Here is a 22,096-nt window from a genome sequence, read left to right as displayed (position 1 = left end):
TTTATCAGATGATTGTCACAAGTTAACTCGTAATTCATTGCAACGTACTGAACCATAAACTTTGTGTACCGTTACACCCTTTATATATATATATATATATATATATATATATATATATATATATATATATATATATATATATATATATATATATATATATATATATATATATATATATATATACACACGGGTGTGGGTGGGTGTGCAGTGCCTCGCTTGCTAAATGATTAATTAGCAGTCTTTCCTGTGTAAGTGGGTGTGATAAAGTAAATCTCTAGGGATTTCCCTCTAGTCCAGCTAAATATTTTTGCTTCTTGAAAAGTCATTCCTTTGCCATCGTATCTGAAAGTGTTGAGCTAATAGTTGACCTACACCCTGACCTGCCTGCTTACTGATAAGAGATAGAAATGCTCTCACACTCTTTTACTCGCAAACGGGATTTCTCAAAGCCAAGTAAAGGGCACAAACTTTAATATGTTATTCGATAAGCTAATCTCTTGCGGTACCTGTAATAATTAATAATCTGTGGTAGTTCCTAAATACACTCACTTATTTGTGTGTCTGTTTTAGTTAAACTCCCTCTTTTGTGTGAGTGTGTGTGTGTGTGTGTGTGTGTGTGTGTGTGTGTGTGTGTGTGTGTGTGTGTGTGTGTGTGTGTGTGTGTGAAAAAGTAATTTCTAGTAGGTTAATTTTGACTTCTGCTATATGCACAAGTTGTACTGTATGCTTTTATGTGTTGTGAAATGGCGGATTTTCATCACACACACATAGGGTAGGGGTATTCTGAATGTTGGAGTTTACATGAAGGAATAAAATCACCCATATGGTCAAGAAATGTCCATCCACATCACCACACCATCTGTTTTTCCCTTTCTCTCCCTCAAATTATGTCTATTAATGTTCCCAGATATTTTAAAACAGCTTAAAATACAGAAAGGCAGGAAAAAGATTTGGTAGGGGTAAGGGACAATTAGGCAGTTTTGGGAAATTATACAGTTGAAACATTGTAGAGATTGTAGTGTGCATTATAGTTCAAACGCAACTTGTATTTCTTTTAGACAGATAATATTCTTGTTATGTAAGTATTGATGGCCATCACACTAATTGCGAAGATGTTTTACATTAACTGTTTTCTGCATTTACAGTTTACAGTATGGTTTTCAGTAATAATATGCAAAAAATAAGTACAAGATCCAGTCATGAAATGTAGCCTAAAATGGTAAAGCCACAGTTCCAATGAGAAAAGCATAAAACTGTCAAAAATATCATTAGAAAAACATTGCTCTCATATATTCGTGAATTAGTAAGAAGAAACTTTAGCTTATCAAATTGTGTAATTTGAGTTAGTACAGTGATTCATAAACAATTGCTAATCCAAACTCAAGGGACAAAAATTTACCCAACCAAATGGCTGACGTTGGTCTTGGGAAGTTGCAATAATTCCATACTGACTTATTGTACATTACAGCAGCTTTAAATAGTCATTCCCTCACTAGTTGCTTTTTCTCTCTGTATAAAAAAATGCAGCTTGTCATGTAACTAAGAATCCTAAAGGCCTACTGGCTGGAAACTTCTTTATGTTGAAAAAAAGCTTTTACAAAGCTCCTTGTAAAAAACTTGTGGCTTGTTCCAGAAAAGCTAAACATCTAATAGAAACTGTCATCATATCATTAATCCATTTATGTGAATTTTCCACCACAGAAATAGTGGTCTCAAATTTCTCCAGTATTTCTTATTATAAGATTACAGTAAACAAAATCTTAGACCAGCAGTTCTATTTCTGGACATGGTTACTCAATCAAAGCTCGTCGTTTTCTTCCAATAAATAAATGCTTGGAATGATCTGCCAATAAAACAAGACTATTTTAAGCTTATAATGTGTAAAAATAACATTAAATTGTTTAAAAAAAATGCTGCCATTCCAGAGGCACTGTCCCCGACCGCCACGCGATGCTGCAGAGGTGTGTCAGCCAAGACAGCCCCACAACACCCAGAGACTTGAGGTACTCAAGGCGGATCTCATCCACCCCCGGTGCCTTGCCACCGAGGAGTTTCTTTACTACCTCGGTGACTTCAGCTTGGGTGATGGACGAGTCCACCTCTGAGCCCTCAGCCTCTACTTCCTCAATGGAAGACGTGACGGCGGGATTGAGGAGATCCTCAAAGTATTCCTTCCACCGTCCAACGACATCCCCAGTTGAGGTCAACAGCTCCCCACCTCCACTGTAAACAGCATTGGTAGGGCACTGCTTCCCTCTCCTGAGGCGCCGGGCGGTTTGCCAGAATCTCTTCGAGGCCAGCCGATATTCCTTCTCCATGGCCTCACTAAACTTTTTGCCTCCACAACCACCCGTGCTGCAGTTCGCTTGGCCTGCCGGTACCCATCAGCTGCCTCAGGAGTCCCACAAGCCAACCAGGCCCGAAAGGACTCCTTCTTCAGCTTGACGGCATCCCTTACTTCTGGTTGCCACCACCGGGTTCGGGGATTGCCGCCTCGACAGGCACCGGAGACCTTACGGACACAGCTCCGAGCGGCCGCTTCGACAATGGAGGTGGAGAACATGGTCCACTCGGACTCAATATCTCCGGCCTCCCTCGGGATCCGGTGAAAGCTCCGCCGGAGGTGGGGGTGGAAGATCTCTCTGACAGGAGACTCGGCCAAACGTTCCCAGCAGACCCTCACAGTACGCTTGGGTCTGCTGAGTCTGTCCAGCTTCCTCCCCCGCCATCGGATCCAACTCACCACCAGGTGGTGATCAGTTGACAGCTCCGCCCCTCTCTTTACCCGAGTGTCCAAGACATACGGCCGCAGGTCAGATGAAACGACCACAAAGTCGATCATCGACCTACGGCCTAGGGTGTCCTGGTGCCACATGCACTGATGGACACCCTTATGCTTGAACATGGTGTTCGTTATGGACAAACTGTAACTAGCACAGAAGTCCAATAACTGAACACCGCTCGGGTTCAGATCAGGGGGGCCGTTCCTCCCAATCACGCCCCTCCAGGTGTCACTGTCGCTGCCCACGTGGGCATTGAAGTCTCCCAGTAGAACGACGGAGTCCCCAGTCGGAGCACTGTCCAGCACCCCTCCCAGAGACCCCAAGAAGGGGGACCGGAGGGTGTGTTCCAACTATAGGGGGATCACACTTTTCAGCCTACCTGGGAAAGTCTATGCCAGGGTACTGGAGAGGAGAATACGGCCGATAGTAGAACCTAGGATTCAGGAGGAACAGTGTGGTTTTTGTCCAGGCCGTGGAACACTGGACCAGCTCTATACCCTCTACAGGCTGCTGGAGGGTTCATGGGAGTTTGCCCAACCAGTCCACATGCGTTTTGTGGATTTGGAAAAGGCATTCGACTGTGTCCCTCGAGGCGGCCTGTGGGGGGTGCTCCGGGAGTATGGGGTGAAGGGCCCTTTACTAAGGGCTGTCCGGTCCCTGTACGACCGAAGCATGAGCTTGGTTCGCATTGCCAGCAGTAAGTCAGACTTGTTCCCGGTGCATGTTGGACTCCGGCAGGGCTGCCCCTTGTCACCGGTTCTGTTCATAATTTTTATGGACAGAATTTCTAGGCGCAGCCAGGGGACGGAGGGTGTCTGGTTTGGTGACAACACCATTTCGTCTCTGCTCTTTGCAGATGATGTTGTCGTGTTGGCTTCATCAGACCAGGACCTTCAGCATGCACTGGGACGGTTTGCAGCCGAGTGTGAAGCGGCTGGGATGAGAATCAGCACCTCCAAATCCGAGGCCATGGTCCTCAGTCGGAAAAGGGTGGCTTGCCCACTTTAGGTTGGTGGAGACTTCCTGCCGCAAGTGGAGGAGCTTAAGTATCTTGAGGGTTTTGTTCACGAGTGAGGGAAGGGTGGAACGGGAGATTGACAGACGGATCGGTGCAGCTTCTGCAGTAATGCGGTCGATGTACCGGTCTGTTCCTACTCTTACCTATGGTCATGAGCTCTGGGTCATGACCGAAAGGACAAGATCCCGGATACAGGCGGCCAAAATGTGCTTTCTCCGCAGGGTGGCTGGGCGATCCCTTAGAGATAGGGTGAGAAGCTCGGTCACTCGGGAGGAGCTCAGAGTAGAGCCGCTGCTCCTCCACATCGAGAGGGGTCAGCTGAGGTGGCTCGGGCATCTGTTCCGGATGCCTCCTGGACGCCTTCCTGGGAAGGTGTTCCGGGCGCGTCCCACTGGGAGGAGACCCCGGGGAAGACCTAGGGCACGCTGGAGAGACTATGTCTCCCGGCTGGCCTGGGAACGCCTTGGTGTCCCCCCGGAAGAGCTGGAAGAAGTGTCAAGGGAGAGGGAAGTCTGGGCATCTCTGCTTAGACTGCTGCCCCCGCGACCCGGCCTCGGATAAGCGGGAGAAGATGATGATGATAGGTTTATTGTAATAAGATCAACATGGATTAATAAAATTCATTGGATTGCATCTGGTAATTAGAAATACTAGACTGATTTGGCTACATTCAAGATCCACTTGCGAATATGACCCCAATCTGTATATGAATATTGCCTTTAATCTGGCACTACCGTCAGAGCCTCTATTATAGCAAATTAATCAACACTTTCTGACCAATCAGAATTGGGAATTCAACAACACTGTTGTGCATGTGCATGATTAAGTTTCACTCTAAAATACTTACTGGATTAGTTTCAACTCTTTGACAAGTGTGTTAGGAAATGAAATGTCTGTCCATAAGGCCCCAATTCCCAATACGCCTATACTAGATGCATTGCACATTCGTCATGGCTTTGGTTTGGCAGGGCACACACACACACACACACACACACACACACACACACACACACACACATACACACACACACACACACACACACACACACCTGTGCATGCACACAATGGAAACTGGCATACATTTACTGTAGAAACTGGACATAATGGAGACTTACTGTATGTCCCTCATGACACTTAATCAACACACATACAGCAGTAAGCTTCCGTTGACTGAGAACCGAGAGAGGGCTGGTTCCTCGGTTTCTGATCCATGTGCTGACTGAAAAAATGCTACTATGTTGTGTATCGTTCCTCCAGAGTTTTTGTTGCCTGCTATCTCCAGCTCTGGATTTTATCACACACACACACACACACACACACACACACACACACACACACACACACACACACACACACACACACACACAAACCAATGGAAACCATTCTCAAAGGGTGACAACTGGCCAACCAGCTGTCTACTGGCAGGATGTAAACAATTTCACATTCATAGCCTAATTCCGATAGTCAATTATAAAAACACTGATCTCAGAACCATTGCCTTGTGCATAGTAAGTGACCTGGTTCGAGGCTGGAGCACACTCAGCATGGGACAGCAATCCAAGAGGGGATAGTAGCTTTAAATTCCATAACATGTATAATTCCCTAGTTATACCAATTTACATAATACTTGGAATCAGGATTAATTTTCTTTTAACTTTCAGAATTGTGACAGTTCACTTTATGAGTTTCTAAAAGGTTGATTTCTGTATTTTGACCCTTCTTAATTCTATATCTATATAGAAGAATGATTAAAAGACGAAAAGAAACAAAATGTAAAGTCTGTGACAGATGAGGTTATAAATAATTAAACGAGCCATGAAAATCAGCTTGAGAATATTTCCAGTAGTTTGGGGGAATAAAAAGGGAAAGTAGAAATGTTTTGTTCCAAGAAAATGAAACAGGATCAGAGATAACCTAAATGCATAAGCTCATCTTGTACCCAAACCCGAAGTCAAAGGCCTGACAGATTTAAACACATTTTTTTAATGATTATTTCATTAAAAAAAATAAATCTATACCAATGATGCTAGTGCAATACAACCCTAACCTTCACTCAACTGTTACAGGTTTGCATGAGTGTGATCTTGTAAGATTCCAATTAAAGTTTGATTTTGACTGTACTGATTTATTCATGGTTTTGAAATTCTATATCAGTATTAAGATTTCATTCTGATCTTAGTCATAGTTCCAAAAGAGCTTCATTTGTTTGTTCTGAAACACATTGATCAAATATTTGTACCAAAGTATTATTTAAACTGGATATGACTTTCTGAACATACAGATCACTGGAAAATGATGATATATATAAATGACAGAGATTCAAGTGTCTTCATTATGTATCCTCATAAAAAATACAAGCATTACAAAAATATTTTGACCTTGTTGTTCTTAATCATTAGCAGGCCACGTGACCCTAACTTACATGCACCCTTTATGCATGCTCAGCAACTTACTTAAAAACCCTTGGGAATGCATCTAAAACCCTTGTTCTGCATCTCAAGCTCAGCCAAAACTTTCTTTCATAATGGATTCCTTAAGAAATGATTGAAAAGAGCAAGTATTTCCGTGAAAGTCTTTATTCGGACAATTAAATAGCATGAAATGTCTTTTCCCACAGGATATAGTGGAATCTTTACCAGCATGTCAATTCGACCAGTATGTACGGTACATTACATGGCATTATTTCCACTGTTCAGATTACAGAAGGTAAACTTTCCAGATGTGTGCATGCACAGTCCATGAAAAAAAAGAAAAAGAAAAAAAGACTGACATTATGGACCAAGATGGGGTTACAATCCCAAAGAAACTCCACAAAAATTTCTCACGTCCCAATTTCAAACTGGTCCAGTCTTAAATAGGGCTTAATACTGAGTCTTCAAACTGTATCCCTGCCTGCTGTTTAGTTTGGCCATGTATTATGTGGCTCTGCAGAGTAAAAAGCTAATTCCAGCATTTAAAAATGGTGTATACTCACACATGCTGAGAAAGACCAGAGCAGCCTGCTAGTAAACCTATTGTGTGATTTTTTTTAACCTGAATGCCTGAGTGGCCATGGGACTAGATTGGGATTACATGTAGAAAAACATATACACTTCCACATATACACAAGTGGCTGATAAATGGAAGTAAGATTTTTCAAAGCTTAGAAACAAAGAAAGCGGGAAAAAAAAGTTAAAAAGTTGATGTTTTCTCATAGTAAATTATTGGTTTATATCTCTATAGAGACCACAATAAAGTATCCATTATTGTAATGTCGTTCCTTTCATATAAAATTGATTTAATGAATATTTATTAATAATGAAGTACATAAAAATTTTATTTTACTTTAAGCAGCTTTATTCTTTAAGCTCCAAAAAAATTCACATGAGACCAAAGAGGCAATGCCACATCCTAGCACCAGCTCTCTTTTTTAATAGGGTCACTGGCCAAAAAAAGGTTGAGAACCCCTGCTGTAAAAGCTTTTGCACAATAAAATAATAGGGGAAAAAAGGGGTTTTGTTGTTTATAGAAAGGAAGTGGGCAAAGCGTTGAAAAGATGAATGAAGGTGAATATGTCACGGTATAATTCAAAGTGAAATTCAAAGTAACCAGACATAGAGCCAAAAGAAGTGCATTTACTAGCTGTCAGATTACCAGCTGTGACAGTCTCTATATATGTGAGGACTCTCTGTCTTCATAACAACACACTGCTTACCTTCTAGCTATAAAAATGAGAAAATATAAAAGAAGTGATAAACTGAGACGTCTTTGAACTCCTTTAGCCTCTGTTTATATACAATGGCCTGGACTTTATAGGCAGAAATGAAAAAGGATATAAAAACCAAAGCTTTTCTGTAAGTTTGGTACAAGTTTTGGGGCATAAATAAGTAGATTAAATAGATGTATATTTATTTATTCTTAAATAAATGTACTTGATACAAAAGACCAAATCAGCAAGCAAACAAAAATTCAGAGTATGGCAAAAAATTACAGTAGTACTGTAATACTGTAGTACTGAAGGGATTGAAAGCAGTATGAAACTGAGAGACACAACAATTTATTCAAGGCCTGCCCACATGGGTATACTGATATTTTTTGTCGTTTTTGTCTATTAGTCTTTAGAACAGTCTTCTCAAAAACAAAATTTTTTTTACAAACACATGAAATTTCCAGCTCAGTAATAGTATGTCATGTTCTGTAATCTTAAATGATGCAAGTCCTACATTAGGAGCATGACTTTTGAGTGGAAATGTGGAAAAACACCAACACGGCCAGAGGTTTTTAAAACGAAATTAGAAAACAAAACAACAAACATACTTCCATATGCGTGGACTCACAACGAGGTAAATTTATAGCTTAATGTTCACCCGGGATTTCTCCAAAATCTGAGCTTACTGCAAAACATTTGATAAATTAAGTAATTATAGCCTGGTCAACAGCCATGAAAATAGAGTCCTAATACATTTATAACACATTTTGCAATGACCCAATGATTTTGCATTGTGTAGACATGTAGACTGAAGACCAAAACATTGGCTGTGTGAGAGAAATGGAAGAAATTGTAATAATGGTTCTGTAGAGCAGGGGTTTACCCTTTCACAGTAAAAGAATTTCACAGGGACCCCTTGTTTATTTACAGCTCAGATCTCTTCAACAACAACAGATTTATATGTTTCCTTTCAAGTCATTAGCGATTTTCCATTTATTCATTTACACATGAAAATTTTAAACATGCTTCTCATTACTTTCATGTCCTCGGTTTCATTTCAAAATTGCAGTTAGATTCAAGTTAACATTATTTATAATCACTCTTTAGTTGAATTTAGTTTGACCCATTTCCTTTCAAGCAAGCAGCTATTAAGACATGCAACAGTGATTTATTCATAATAAGGGAATAAGGATCTTTAATTCATTAAATGAAATAGGTCCCCTGGTGGTCTAGTGGTTAAGATGCAGCGCTCTCACCGCTGCGACCCGGGTTCGATTCCCGGTCAGGGAACCATCCCCAGCCACTCTCAGTGCCGGTCCCAAGCCCGGATAAATTGGGGAGGGTTGCGTTAGGAAGGGCATCCAGCGTAAAACATATGCCAAATCAAACGTGCGGAGGATCCGCTGTGGCGACCCCTAACGGGAGAAGCCGAAAGAAACTTACTTACTTTTTTCTAATTCATTAAATGAAATAATAATAAAGTCAAGTGATCAAAAACAGTACAGTCACAAAACCCTAAGGATATACTTCACAGACCTATGAAGCTCAAAATGGGGTCTGTGATGTGTATTCTTGGAGTTTATGGCTGTATTTCTTAATTGCGTCACTATATTAGGGTATAAACATCCTCTGAAAATCATTCTTAATGTCAAAGTGAATGGAAGACTTGATTCAGAACGTGATTGTGAATTGATTGTGAATGCAGTCCGTGTTAAGACATATAAGAAGAGAAAGAGTCAGATCCTAGGAGGAGGCACAGGGCACACAGAGCCCACCCCAGTGCCAGGGGGACGGCACTTCATCATGCATTAAGTGACATGCAACGCTGTAATCATTCCCTCATGATGCAAAGTGCATTGCCAGCCATCGATTAGTTCCACACTCCAGCTGCTGACAGGAACAGCCAAGAGCTACAACACGGCAAGAACTCGATCTCTGATCACACACTGGGAAGGTATAATCCATTCCAGATCTTCTGGATTTAGATATAAACACTGAGATACAAACATCAAACCAGGATCTTAACAAGCGTATTACACTGCCTATTTAGTAGGGTGGTGTGTCAGGGGTCTAGCGTGCTTTCTGGCTTGGCTCAAAAACTCAGGGATCGATTTTTCATCATAGGATGAGTTAAATCTTTCTAAACAATAGACAAATTGCACAAGTTTATGTGTTACCCCTGCTGTGCATAAGTGTAAGATAAAAGATACAGTCATACAATTTATGTATTAAGAGTTTGAGTAAAGGGTACTCTTGCAACTTCACAGCTTTAGGGGCTCCAATTTAATCCTGAATTCAGGATATAGTGTGGAATATCACATTCTCTCAGTGTGTTTGTGTGAGTTCCTCCAGGTTCTTCAGATTCCTCTTACCTACATGTGCATTCTACAGTGCCCCAAGGTTTGAATATGTATGTTATTATTCTGTAAATGCACTGAGGTCTGTGTTGTATTGGCACTCCTGCCTCATGCTCAGTGTTCTCAGATTTGCTCTTGATCAAATGTTACCACTGCGTAAATAAATAAATAACTGGAGATTACAAAAGATTATATATAAATGACTGGAGATTTGAATATATTACTGATGAGGAATAAATGAAATGGACGAACTTTTCAGTTAAAGCTGCAGTTAACGGGAAGAAAAGTGAAAAAATCTATTAAACATGTTCATGTCATCTCTAGAGTTTAATATGCCATTATGAAACAGAACGTAACACATCAGGTTCAACCAATCACATTCTTCGAAGCCTTGCCCAGGAGTGGATCGTTTTCACACACTGTACACGAAGACCAAGACCACAGTTTCCATGTGGCCTAGATATGTGCACCAGAACATAACAAGTTCATTTGACATATAATCCAGAGTGACTTACTACTGAAACAAGATTCATGGGCAGTTGCTGAGGGGAACATTTCTTGCACACGGACCCAACAGTAGCTATATTTTTATCCATGTCATTTAAATTGAATCTTGAGATATTGCATGAAAATGCTGTATGGAAACACCAGATGTAAATACATGATCTCTATAATGAGATGTGTGTTTGGTAAGACAACAAGGTCTGGAAATTTTTTTCATTGTTCATGATTGGATCTTAAAGGAAAACTTTAAAAAGGTTCAAGAAAACATACAAGAAAGGATCTTTAAAGGATTACAAACAACCTGAATAATCTGAATTGCACTTCATTATATTGGAACACAGAGCAACATTGTCTCTATTTTTGTTTATTCTTTGTGACAAATTATTTTCCTGTTAATATTCCAATTACAAAAGTGCTGAACAAACAGTAGCTAGTTTTCTTATTGCCCTTTTGTAAATTAGTCCATTTATATGTTCGTTCATTTTCAGTAGCTACTTTATACTAAACTGCATTGCAATGGATCGGGAATTTATTATAGGACCACTTGGTGTGGCGGGAGGACACCCCGAAAAGGACATCATTTTATAAAATATGTGGAAGGCTTTAAAGGAAATCCTATAGAAACATAAGGAAAACATATGAGGCTCCAGAAAGAGTGTATCATAAGCTCAGAATTGGACCTGGGACCTAGACCTAGACCTGGGACCTACTATACCTGCTCTGCCACTGTCTCATGCCCATTCACAAATTACAATCTCTTGTTAAGAATAAATAACCTTGGTCCATATTGTCCTGCTGCAATATGTGGAAATGAAATATGATCACATGACCTACTAGTAGCAGAATAGAGGAATATAGAAAATCAAACCGCACTGCTCACATTAAATAACACTATAGAGTAGATCATAGAAATGAAAGGATATTCTATGCTTTATTAATGTGAAGATCCATAGTCTATTGTCTACAATATTTGAAATAGAATTAAACTTATGGTTTATTTACACACTACTAATGCATAACTAATGGAATTTTTAAAGAATAAAGCAGCTCATAAAATGGAAGCACTTGTACTTTTTACAGCTGCTGTATTCATGGCATGCAAGATTTATGATTACAGTTGTCTGAAGTTCCATATTTGGGGGTGTGTAACAAACACAAATAATGACAGGCAGAAGATAGTATCATATAAAATATTTTCTGGTTATTAATTATTATCGACTATATTTCAAAGGCGATTCGTTTTTTTGTGTGTATGTGCGTTTTCCTAGAATGGACTTCTTTCTCTGCCAAGTCCAAAAAGATGAACAGCTCCAAGTAGTCATCTTGTAATTATTGTAATTCCCTCATAATCTGAGCATTATAACTCTACTTGATTAGCAAAGGAGAGGAAGGAAGGCGTGCACTCTCCACTCCACTGATTACAGTTCAAACATGCAATTGCTTTTTTATATATAGAAATGCCAGAAATGCTTTTTATTTACTCACCGTTCACTATTTAACAAGTATACATTATACTTACAAAATGAATACTATAAGCCCCTTTTTTTGGGTATTTCCACAAAAATGCCTGCCGTTTTAGTGGGCAGTGGTTCAATGACAGACTTTCAAATGATCTGCCAGTTTTTCTCTCATTTTCCTGTTACTGGAGTCTGTGTTTCTGTAGTGGATCATTAAAGTCTGACGTTGCAATATTTTCCTATGCTCACAAAGACACACACACACAGAAATGAATGGCAGTGGGTTTTTACTTCAATACTCATTTCCAGAACAATTGCACACCCATGAACATTTTTCTTGACTTAACCTGCACCCCAGATCTCTGTTTCTCTTTCAGCCATTATTCATTTAACATTTCATCTTTTGTCATTTTGCAGAAAGAGATACTCATTTCACTTACGACCACCAGTAAGGTTGATTACCTTTGTGTGTATATGTGTGTGGGTGTGTGTGTGTGTGTGTGTGTGTGTGTGTGTGTGTGTGTGTGTGTGTGTGCCCCCAGCCAACACAAACACCTGAGGAATATCCGGGTGAAGTGATGTCTCTGGTTTACTTAAGGTTAATTACTGATTATAGGGAAGACTGTGTTGTTTTAAAAGAACAGATTATTTATACAGCAGTGAGAGAGAGGCAAGGGCCAGCACTGTTGTGTGTGTGTGTGTGTGTGTGTGTGTGTGTGTGTGTGTGTGTGTGTGTGTGTGTGTGTGTGTGTGTGTGTGGGAATGTCAGTAAATTAAAACAGGACAAAGAGAGAGACACAGTGGTGAAGGCTGTAATCTAATGTTGCGCTTAATTGTCTTCAGATGTCCACATGTCTGTCCTACAGCTTGAGAAAAGCTGTAACCAGATTAAACAATGTTCACTGCTTTCATTTTCTCATTTTCCTTTTTAGCTTTGATCCCGACTCATCTCGGGTTGCACCCATATTCACACTTTTGTTTGTTGCATTTATGTTCAAACCATGAAAAAAAAAGAAATTAGTTAGAATGTGTGCACTATCAGCATATTGATGATTTTTCGATAAATGTCAGATGTTCTGAAGTGCTGCATTCACTTATTTCAAGAAGTGTCAAAGAATTCTGATTATGGTCCCACATTTCTCATGAAACAAAGATTTACTGATTTGTGTGTCTGTTTGATGTCATTGTGGCTGACATTTGGCTACATCTCTCTATCGCATACGCTGAACAGACAAAATTATATAACCAATTGTGTCCATCTATCTATCTATCTTTCTACAATAGATATTCTGCAGTGTATGGATTTGTGTTTACAAGACTATTATTTAAGTCAGGTGATGATGTTCAGTAAAGAGGTCTAGGAAGCATTTATTGTTCCATTTCATCCCAAAGTTGTGGGTTGAGGTCAAGGCTCTGTGGAGGCCACTTGAGTTTTTCTGCAACAAAGTTGGCAACCATGTCTTCATCTGTTCAGTCTGGCTGAAGATACACTAAAGAGACAAAAGTAGTGGGGCATCTGACATTTTCAGCAATATGTGGTTCAACCCCAAACACTTACCACATAGTTAAGGGCACATATGTAAAGAATGGCCTTGAATAGCATACAATTACATTTTCCTTTAACATGAACTAGGAGACCCAAACCTGTTCTTGTATGACAATGGCCCTATGCAACAAATGAGCTAGATGAAGATCTAAAATCTTGTGGAACACCTTCCCAGAAAAGAAGAGTATACTGTAACAGTAAATGTGGACTAAATGTGTATGCGATGCTCAAAAATCACTTACGAATCTTATGGTCAGGTGTCCACAAACTGTATAATGTATCAAATACCTTTATAGTTTAGTGTGAATTCCTCATATTGTCATATTTTGATCGAATTGTTTGACTGATGAAGTGTAAGAAGAAGAAAAATCTGTGTTTTAATAAGTAGAAAGTACACACTGTAAGATCCTGATAAATCAGTTTGTAAAAATATTAGTTTTTAAAACACTTGAACTTTAGAGCTCTGGTAGAGAGACAAGCAAAAAAAACATTTTTTCAGAACAATATATACACAGAAAACATAAAAGTTTCATGGTGACCATATATATATATAATTTGGCAAGGACATAATAATTACAACACTTTTCAAGATGATTATGTTAAGATTATTTTGTTCTTATCGTGCGTTTTCTGTGGTGATTCCTTAAAGACCAACTTGCTGCTTATGGATCAATATTATCCATGGAGTACAATTTCAACACACACACATGAAGCCAAGCTCAGTGTGTCTGCTTACATGAATAGAGTCAAAATAAAAAACAGGACTATGCTGGGGGTTCACACACTGCATGTCGCTCTCACATAGACACACAAACAGAAAAAGGTTCAGTTCATCGCAAATAAACACCCACAGGCGTACACATCATGGCACCACCCAGATGTGGTAAATTTTTTTTCCCAACCAGAGCACTGCATGATATTTTTTTGATTTACTGTTACGATTTAATTTAACTGCGCCGTAGATCGTAGTTGCTTAAATGTAAATTTGCCAGAAAGCTGTGTGGGTGTTTGTGTGTTTCTGTGTGTATCAAAGAAGTATTTTTATGCAAACTTTATTGCCTTGGTTTTCAAATATGAATATTATTTTTTTTTGTAGCATGTCATGTGTTTGCATGTGGATGTCTGGATACAAGTAAAGTTTCTAAGTATATGTGTGTGTGTGTGTGTGTGTGTGTGTGTGTGTGTGTGTGTGTGTGTGTGTGTGTGTGTGTGTGTGTGTGTGTATGTGTGTGTGCTGTCTGGCTTGACAGGCTTTGGTTTGTTGGAGGTCATCGCTTTTCTAGTTAAGTTCTTATTTCATTGTTCATCCATTTCAGATTTCTTTTTACTTTTTTTGCTCATTAAAGTTCAATAAGTTCAATAACATGCTGCATGAAAATCTTATTTCCTTGAGAGAGCAAAAGGGCGGTTGTGGGATGGTTCGGGGTGGGGGTGGTTGTTCACTAAACGATGATCCGGAAATGTAAAAGTTTAGTGCTTGTGTGTTATGACTTGTGGGATTTATTTAAGAACAGAAAAGAGAAGCAGGACTATGAGTTTCTGGGTGATAGGATGAAAGGGAAAAAAACATGAACTTGAAGTGAAGCAAGTGAGCAATGAAATAAGTTTCTGGTTTTGGAGAACCCCATATTCTGCACATTTTAGTGTTTTACTCGATATGACTAACAGACTAACGATAGAGTATTCTACCGATTAAAAAAATCTATTAAAAAAAAACTATTATAATTACTTTAAAAATTGCAACTGCACGGTACGGTATTTTCTTCATGTTTTACTTTGAAATCATGCCAAAATTTGGAAACTTTCTGCCATTTTCTTTGGCCTGAGTCTTCTACTTACCCTTCACTGTTTTCTCCCCGTTCTTCCATTTTTTATTTTGCAGCATCTTTTGTGTTACCTGTCCAGAGCGCTCCAGAGTTTAGTGGGTGGCGCGTCAGTAAAAATGGTCGGTGGGGAAAAAAGTGCTCCGTGTGTAGTTTAATGGACTAAATTAATTACTCGAGGTTACTCAAGGAATCATTTCAGCCCTAGATATTACATACCCCACATGGGGCAGCAGTACTGTAGCTCTTTCCCTAAGACCTTGGACTGCCTGAGCCTTTGAGCCTTTGAGCAAGGCCCCTAACCCTTTAAAAGAGATCAACTTAAGCTGCTCTGGATAAAGGCATAAATAAAGGGTAGTTAATTAGCCATTGTGGAATGGTGTCTGAGAAATAGAGAACAGTCCTGGTGGCCATAAATTTCTCTTGTCTAAAGTACCAGTTAAGTTATTGTAATCATGCATGGGATTGGGAATTTTTTTTATTTCTTTCTGCCCTTATATTTGGCCAATAGTGTATTCGTTTGAGTGGAACGTGTTGCTTTTGTCTTTCATTAAATGTGAAAACAACAGTAACAATGAATTGTAATAAAAGAAAATATTTGTGCACTGCTTAGGGTTGTTTGTTCCCTTCGCTGAGAAACTAAATCATTAAATTCAAACTCATGTTTGAATTAAACAACAGGCAATATCAGGATTCAAGAAGACATCAAGAAGTTTTATTGATGGTACACATCAGGGGTAATAACAAGAAAACCTTGAGTTGACTTTGCCTGCATTGTTAGAGATTTAATTGATTTTAAAGATAAAAAGTGAAATGGATTTTCAACATTGAAGTCTTCATCATCTGTGTTTCAGTCAATCCATTTATGTTCATTGTTAACTAATTCTCTTCGACTTGTGTTTTTCTGCTTTTGTTGATCAGACCTGGTGGCCACTAATCGCACCGCCATCTTCTCGGGCCTGCGTGAGGACCTGCAGCTGTCGGCTATGTTTTTGGATGAGTACCATGACAGGCTCTTTCTGGGAGGGAAGGATGTTCTCTACTCTCTTAGACTGGACCACACACACCATGATGCTAAAGAGGTATTGCTTGGAAACATATAATCTCTGATTTCTAGAAATCATTTAGCAAATTATGCTAGCTCTCTGTGTGTGTGTCTGTCCGTCTGTCTGTCTGTCTGTCTGTCTGTCTGTCTGTCTGTCTGTCTGTCTGTCTGTCTGTCTGTCAAGAAAGTAAGAAAAATCTGTAAACTAGATTTTTGACCAAAAAATCTTTGCTATGCAGTCAACCCCCGATAATTGCGGGTTCTCACTTGTAACCTAACTAACAGCAAGAATCCGCAGTGGGACTGAATGTTCAGGAACTTTAGGAATAACATTTTAAACTATGTATTTGGTCACATACTGTACACTATTATGTTTATGAATTCACAAAGGTACCGTTGGGGCTGCGGGGGTACGTCCAAAATTTGCGGATTTTCTGAACTTCCGACGTTCTGGGGGACCACTGTACTGTATATGCAATTAACAAGAGAGGAATGGCCATTGGTTGTGTTTATGTGTTTCAACGAAACATATTTTTAATAGTGTTAATGTGTTGATCAATCTATTAATGCCTTTTAAACTAATTGTTAAATTCTGCCTGGGAGGGAGTTTTGCCCTAATGATATTTTCATTGATTTAACCCTCAGACCTGCCGTGTCTGTCCTGTAGCCATGTCTCTGATGCCAGATAGATTCTTATAATACTGAGATAAAATAATTTGTGTTACATTCATGTAAATGTAATCCAGATCTATCTATCTTAAATGGCTTGTTTAGAACATAAAATTACAAACTGTAAAAATTGTATTTGTGGTAATAATAATTAATTTAGATTCATTTAAGATTTTCTGTGAGATAGACATCCTGTACATCAGCCTCATCGCTCATACCTAACTTTTATTATGTTATTATAATGTAATTATGTATTAAACTGTGATAAGGATGCTGAGAAGTCCATGCCAGTGTGTTTGACTATGGTAAAAGAAAGGATTAACACACACTAATGTACATATACTGTACATTAGTGTGTGTGTGTGTGTGTGTATACAGTACAGTATATGTATATTAACACACACTAATATACATATACTGTACTGTATACACACACACGCACGCATGCACGCACGCACGCACGCACGCACGCACGCACACACACACACACACACACACACACACACACACCGGTAATAAGGCAATCCCTGGACCATAATTTTCTCACTTAAATCTTACCTAAGTCTCACATCTTATATATTTTGCTCCCCTACTCTCTCTCTCTCTCTCTCTCTCTCTCTCTCTCTCTCTCTCTCTCTCACACACACACACACACACACACAAAAACACACACACACACAAACATGTTCACACACCGTTAACCATATTGTTTGTTTTCTTGGGTACCATGTCAGCCTTCTCAGGAGGCTTAATTAAAAGACTGGCAGGGCCAAAAACACAACAAACACATCCAACACACACAAACGAACCCTGTACACATGTATAACTTTTAAAAACACCCACACATCTGTGAAAACACATTTAGAGTGTTTAGAATTATAAACACTAACATTCCCACCACTAATTAATACATGTCAGGTTTTATATTAAAGTGGGGTTTAAGAGGTTTGTTTACGAGAGGAGATTATGCGTAGTGTCTGTGGTTCACATTGGTCATAAACACGATGTCATAGACTATATAGAAAGGTTTTGATTTTTATGGCTGTGTGTAATAGGTCTGAGGATCATTCATTCATTAGAGCGACATTTTTGGGATGCAGCTTCTCACCATCCTTCAGGTTGTGTAGCAATGGATTTAGTACCAAAAATGCGAAAAAAATTTAATTAAATGAAATATAGAATAGAGTAACTCGAGTTATTACAGCTAATAATTTAATGGTTTTAAAAAATGTAATAATTTCATGGTTATTGTTTTTTTAATGGTGTCCTAAATACAAGTCAGTGTGTGTGGGCTGGTCAGATGATCCTAATAGGAAAAGCAAAGAATAGTGTTGTGATAAGGGACACGCAAGAGCTACTGCCACGCCCCAGGTCATGACATTTGACCCCAGATGCAGCCACTATTTCATCGCCAGTTTACCTTCTAATTTCCTTGGACTTAAAACCACCAAGCTATTCAAAAGCACAATAATAGTTTTTTCTTTAGTATCTCTGTATCAGCTAACTTCTTCAATGTTTTTAACATCTGGATTTGATCAAAAATGACTAAGATTACAGTTGAATGGGGTTACTGAAACCTATTAATTATAGGGCTAAAGGTAAATCTAGCAAAAAATTCATATGTAATGTTACTGTTAAAAATGCCATTGTTTAAAATGCTATATAAATTAAACAGAATTAAACCTTAAAATGCTGACAGTAAAGGAAAGTAATAACAAAGGCAGGTACACTTTGAGGACAAACCTGTAACTCCTAAAGAAGAAAGACTCTTGTATTAGTAATTGATAGTTAATCCTAATAAAAACATTTACTAGTGTCACATGAACATAGATATATACATATAGCCAGTTAACTATAAAGCAGTAACGACAGTAAGTTTGTTGTTATAGGAAAATAGTCAGCGATGGGTTGGTATCATGCGGCCTAAAACCAATTTATTAATTTTCAATAACAGCATCCCAAAGTGAATTCTTCTTCCTGTACCACAGCAATGTGCTAATTTCTGCAATATTATAAATTAATTAATGATCTACAGGTTATATTTTTTACCACTTATAGTCACATTTAATCCTGCAGCATGCTATGTTACTATAAAACTGGATGCCACAGGAAACCCATTCCATAAATGATTGTTTTTGGTAAATAACAGCTGGGCAGCTTCACAGGAACTAAAGCACTGACTCACTGTGCTTCTTCGTGTAAACCATGCATCACATCCTCAGATATTTGGGGCAATGCTATTTTTTCCTCAAGAGACACAAAGTCAAAAACAGCTGACATGGTATGATGACAGACTAACCCCAGTAAACAGGTCTTAAGTTAGATTAGATACACACTTAAAAAGCTTGATCAAGAAGACAGGAAATGTTTAGGTTGAGGAAGGATGCTGGGTAATGTAGTTGATTGCAGCATCCGGACTTAGACAATGAAGCAGCATATAAGAGTGTATAAACAGGAGTGACTCAGTGATGACTAAACCACACGAAGGGTGGGACTTCAGATGTTCACCGTCATATTCCTAGTTTTGGTGTGTGAACTTTTGTATTCGCAAAGAAATCTAAAGGGAAATTACACAATAGCTGGATAATTTCCAAACGGCTCCTCAAATCACTAGTGCTGATTTATAAAGAATGCTAAACACATGCTAAAATGAGTGAAAACTTTCAGCCACTGACTGAAGTTTTAGCTTGTTCTGTTGGTATTACTCAAGGCTATGCAATGCTAAAGAAGCTAACTGTAATAGCTTCAGTAAATCATGTCAGTTTTGCTGATTTGTGTAGTTTTAGATTTGTAGTGAGAAAATTTGGTAAAGGAACATGGCATATCAATGATTTTATTTTATTATAAAGAGTCTGATCTCTCTAGCCTGCGGTAATGCTCACAGCTGCAGAATTAGCACCACTTGGCCTAAAACTCCAGCAGGCTCATGGAAACATTAATATTGGACCAATTACACGATGATCTAGTAACAGAAATACAGTTCCATATGTTACAGAAGTGACCTGATTTTGTTCGGAAATATAAACGAAAGCCACTTAATCCGCAAAAAAAAAAAAGGTGGGGTTCATATGACTAAAAGATTTGTTGATGTAATCCCTTGGAAATAAATACACTAGAAGGGGTTCTTAGAGCAATGCTGTTGATGAAAGATTTAGCCTCCATTCTCCTGAGAATGTTTTTAACTAGATTTCAGAACATGAAGCCAATCTGGGGTGCAATCTGTGTCCCTGGTCATCCTAAAGGTTTCAAGTCAAATCAAGTGGCTTTTACTGTCATTTTAACCATATACAGATGGTACAGTGAAACAATGTTCTTCCAGGACCAAGGTGCTACTCAGAACTTAAAAGACCACAAAGAAATAACTAAGGCTATGCAGACCTACACATAAAGCACATATACTGTATGTAAATAAAGTGAGACACCAAAAATAGAACAATAGGTTGAACAGTCTAGCACCAACCAGTACACGGTTCTTGTGTAAAAAAAAAAAAAAGTTGTTTAGGGATTTAAATGATAGCACTGTGCAGAGCAATCGAGTTCTTCCACTCTAAATTTGGCAAACCATGTCTTTATGGAGCTCGCTGTGTGCACAATGGCATTGTCATGGTCTTAGGCCAATGGGTCTTAGTCCCTTAGCTCAAGTGAAAGGAAATTGTAAAGCATTGAAAGACATTCTAGGCATATGTGATTCCAAATGTGGTGAATTCAGGGGAAGGCCCATATTTTCAGGGTTATGGTCAAGCTTTCGCATTCTGTGGTTTATGTAGTGCACATCTGAGAAAGTAAAGCTTTTTCCAGTGGTGTATGATATTACAGCCAAAACACATTTCATATTCCACAGCAATTTATTTTGTGATAGGGCCACCTATTAAGTAAAACATAGATTAAATATTTTTGTCTTATATTACTTATACAGTTTAGTCATTGCAGCATTTTCCCAGAATTCCTAATGCGACTTTATTCCCGTGTTGGAAAAACATTGTATTCTGCATAAAGTTTATGGGATTTGTAATAAGATTACTAAATCAGAACATCCATCTATCTATTCACCCATTCAGTCATTTATCCATCCATAAATCTCATTATACCATTTCTTTTTTCCAGATCCACTGGCCATTGCCTGGGAACAGAGAGGACTGTATTCTAAAAGGAAAGGACCCAGAGGTGAGCGGAAGATGTTTATGTCTCGTTTTCCTAATTTAATTTCCTAATTTGACCAGAGTCCTGGCCCATTGCCTGTAAACTTTTCTCCTTTGGTGAATGTTTGATCCTGATACAGATGAGTGCTGCTCCAAATGGACACATTTTCCAAACAGTTTAGTGCTTAAATCATGGCCAGAAAGTATTAAATTAAAATCTAAATTAATTCTTATATTAAACAGTGTTAAAAATTTCTTACTTCCCAAGTTGGAATTCAATAGGGTAGGTTGCTCCTTATGCCTTGTGCAGATATGCAAAATTTGCATTCACATTAAGAAGTGAAGCTGTGCACGATGCTGACCTAACTTATTCACATTTCCATGAACTCGGTGAAGCTCACAGGCCTCATTAAGTATAATGAGCTACTCTGGCTTTCGAAAATGCCCCAAAGACACCACTGCTCTTTAGGCCTTAACTCTCATGTATCCTGCTTTTTCCTCTTTTTCGTTCTTGAAACAAAAAAAATCATCAATCAAGCCGATTTTGTCATACACATTACGTCTGTTAGTGTTTAGCTTGTCCTGTTCAGTGGCTCTGCTAACTACCTGACACAATCTTTTGATGTGGGGAAATTTGACACACACCCCGCTAGCCAAAGGGCTATTTTTTAGTAATTACATTTAGCATAATTTTTTAATTAAAAAAATAATTTTTTTAGCATAATTACATTAAAAATATTTTTTTAACACTTTATACAGAGAATAAAAAGCTAAATTTGCTATCTTAATTAGCATAAATAGTAACCAAGTACGTAAATGGTTTTTGCGTTTCATTTTGTATTCAGTGACTTATGAACTGGTTGCTTTCAGATCCTAAAGGGACTGTAAATGAATGTGTTACTTAAGGCTGGTCATTTAGCTATACTATGTAATATACAGCTAAGACTATATATATATATATATATATATATATATATATATATATATATATATATATATATATATATATATATATATATATATATATATATAAATATATTTGAACATCTCAAAATCCTTTGTACTTG

At 38.5% G+C, this 22,096-nt stretch overlaps 1 protein-coding gene across 1 annotated transcript in view; it reads left to right on the top strand.

Annotated features, from left to right (window-relative positions):
• Nucleotides 1–22,096, top strand: part of sema3bl (sema domain, immunoglobulin domain (Ig), short basic domain, secreted, (semaphorin) 3bl) — a 42,638-nt gene that overhangs the window by 4,636 nt on the left and 15,906 nt on the right. The window contains exons 2-3 of the mRNA XM_083555356.1: nucleotides 16,098–16,258; nucleotides 20,995–21,054. Of these exons, the coding sequence (XP_083411482.1) occupies nucleotides 16,098–16,258; nucleotides 20,995–21,054 (221 nt within the window). The remainder of the gene's footprint in view (nucleotides 1–16,097; nucleotides 16,259–20,994; nucleotides 21,055–22,096) is intronic.

This window comes from Silurus aristotelis (genome assembly GCF_946808225.1).
Source record: "Silurus aristotelis genome assembly, chromosome: 11".
In the NCBI taxonomy this organism is placed as follows: Eukaryota; Metazoa; Chordata; class Actinopteri; order Siluriformes; family Siluridae; genus Silurus; species Silurus aristotelis.
This window is presented reverse-complemented; position numbering and strand designations above follow the sequence as displayed.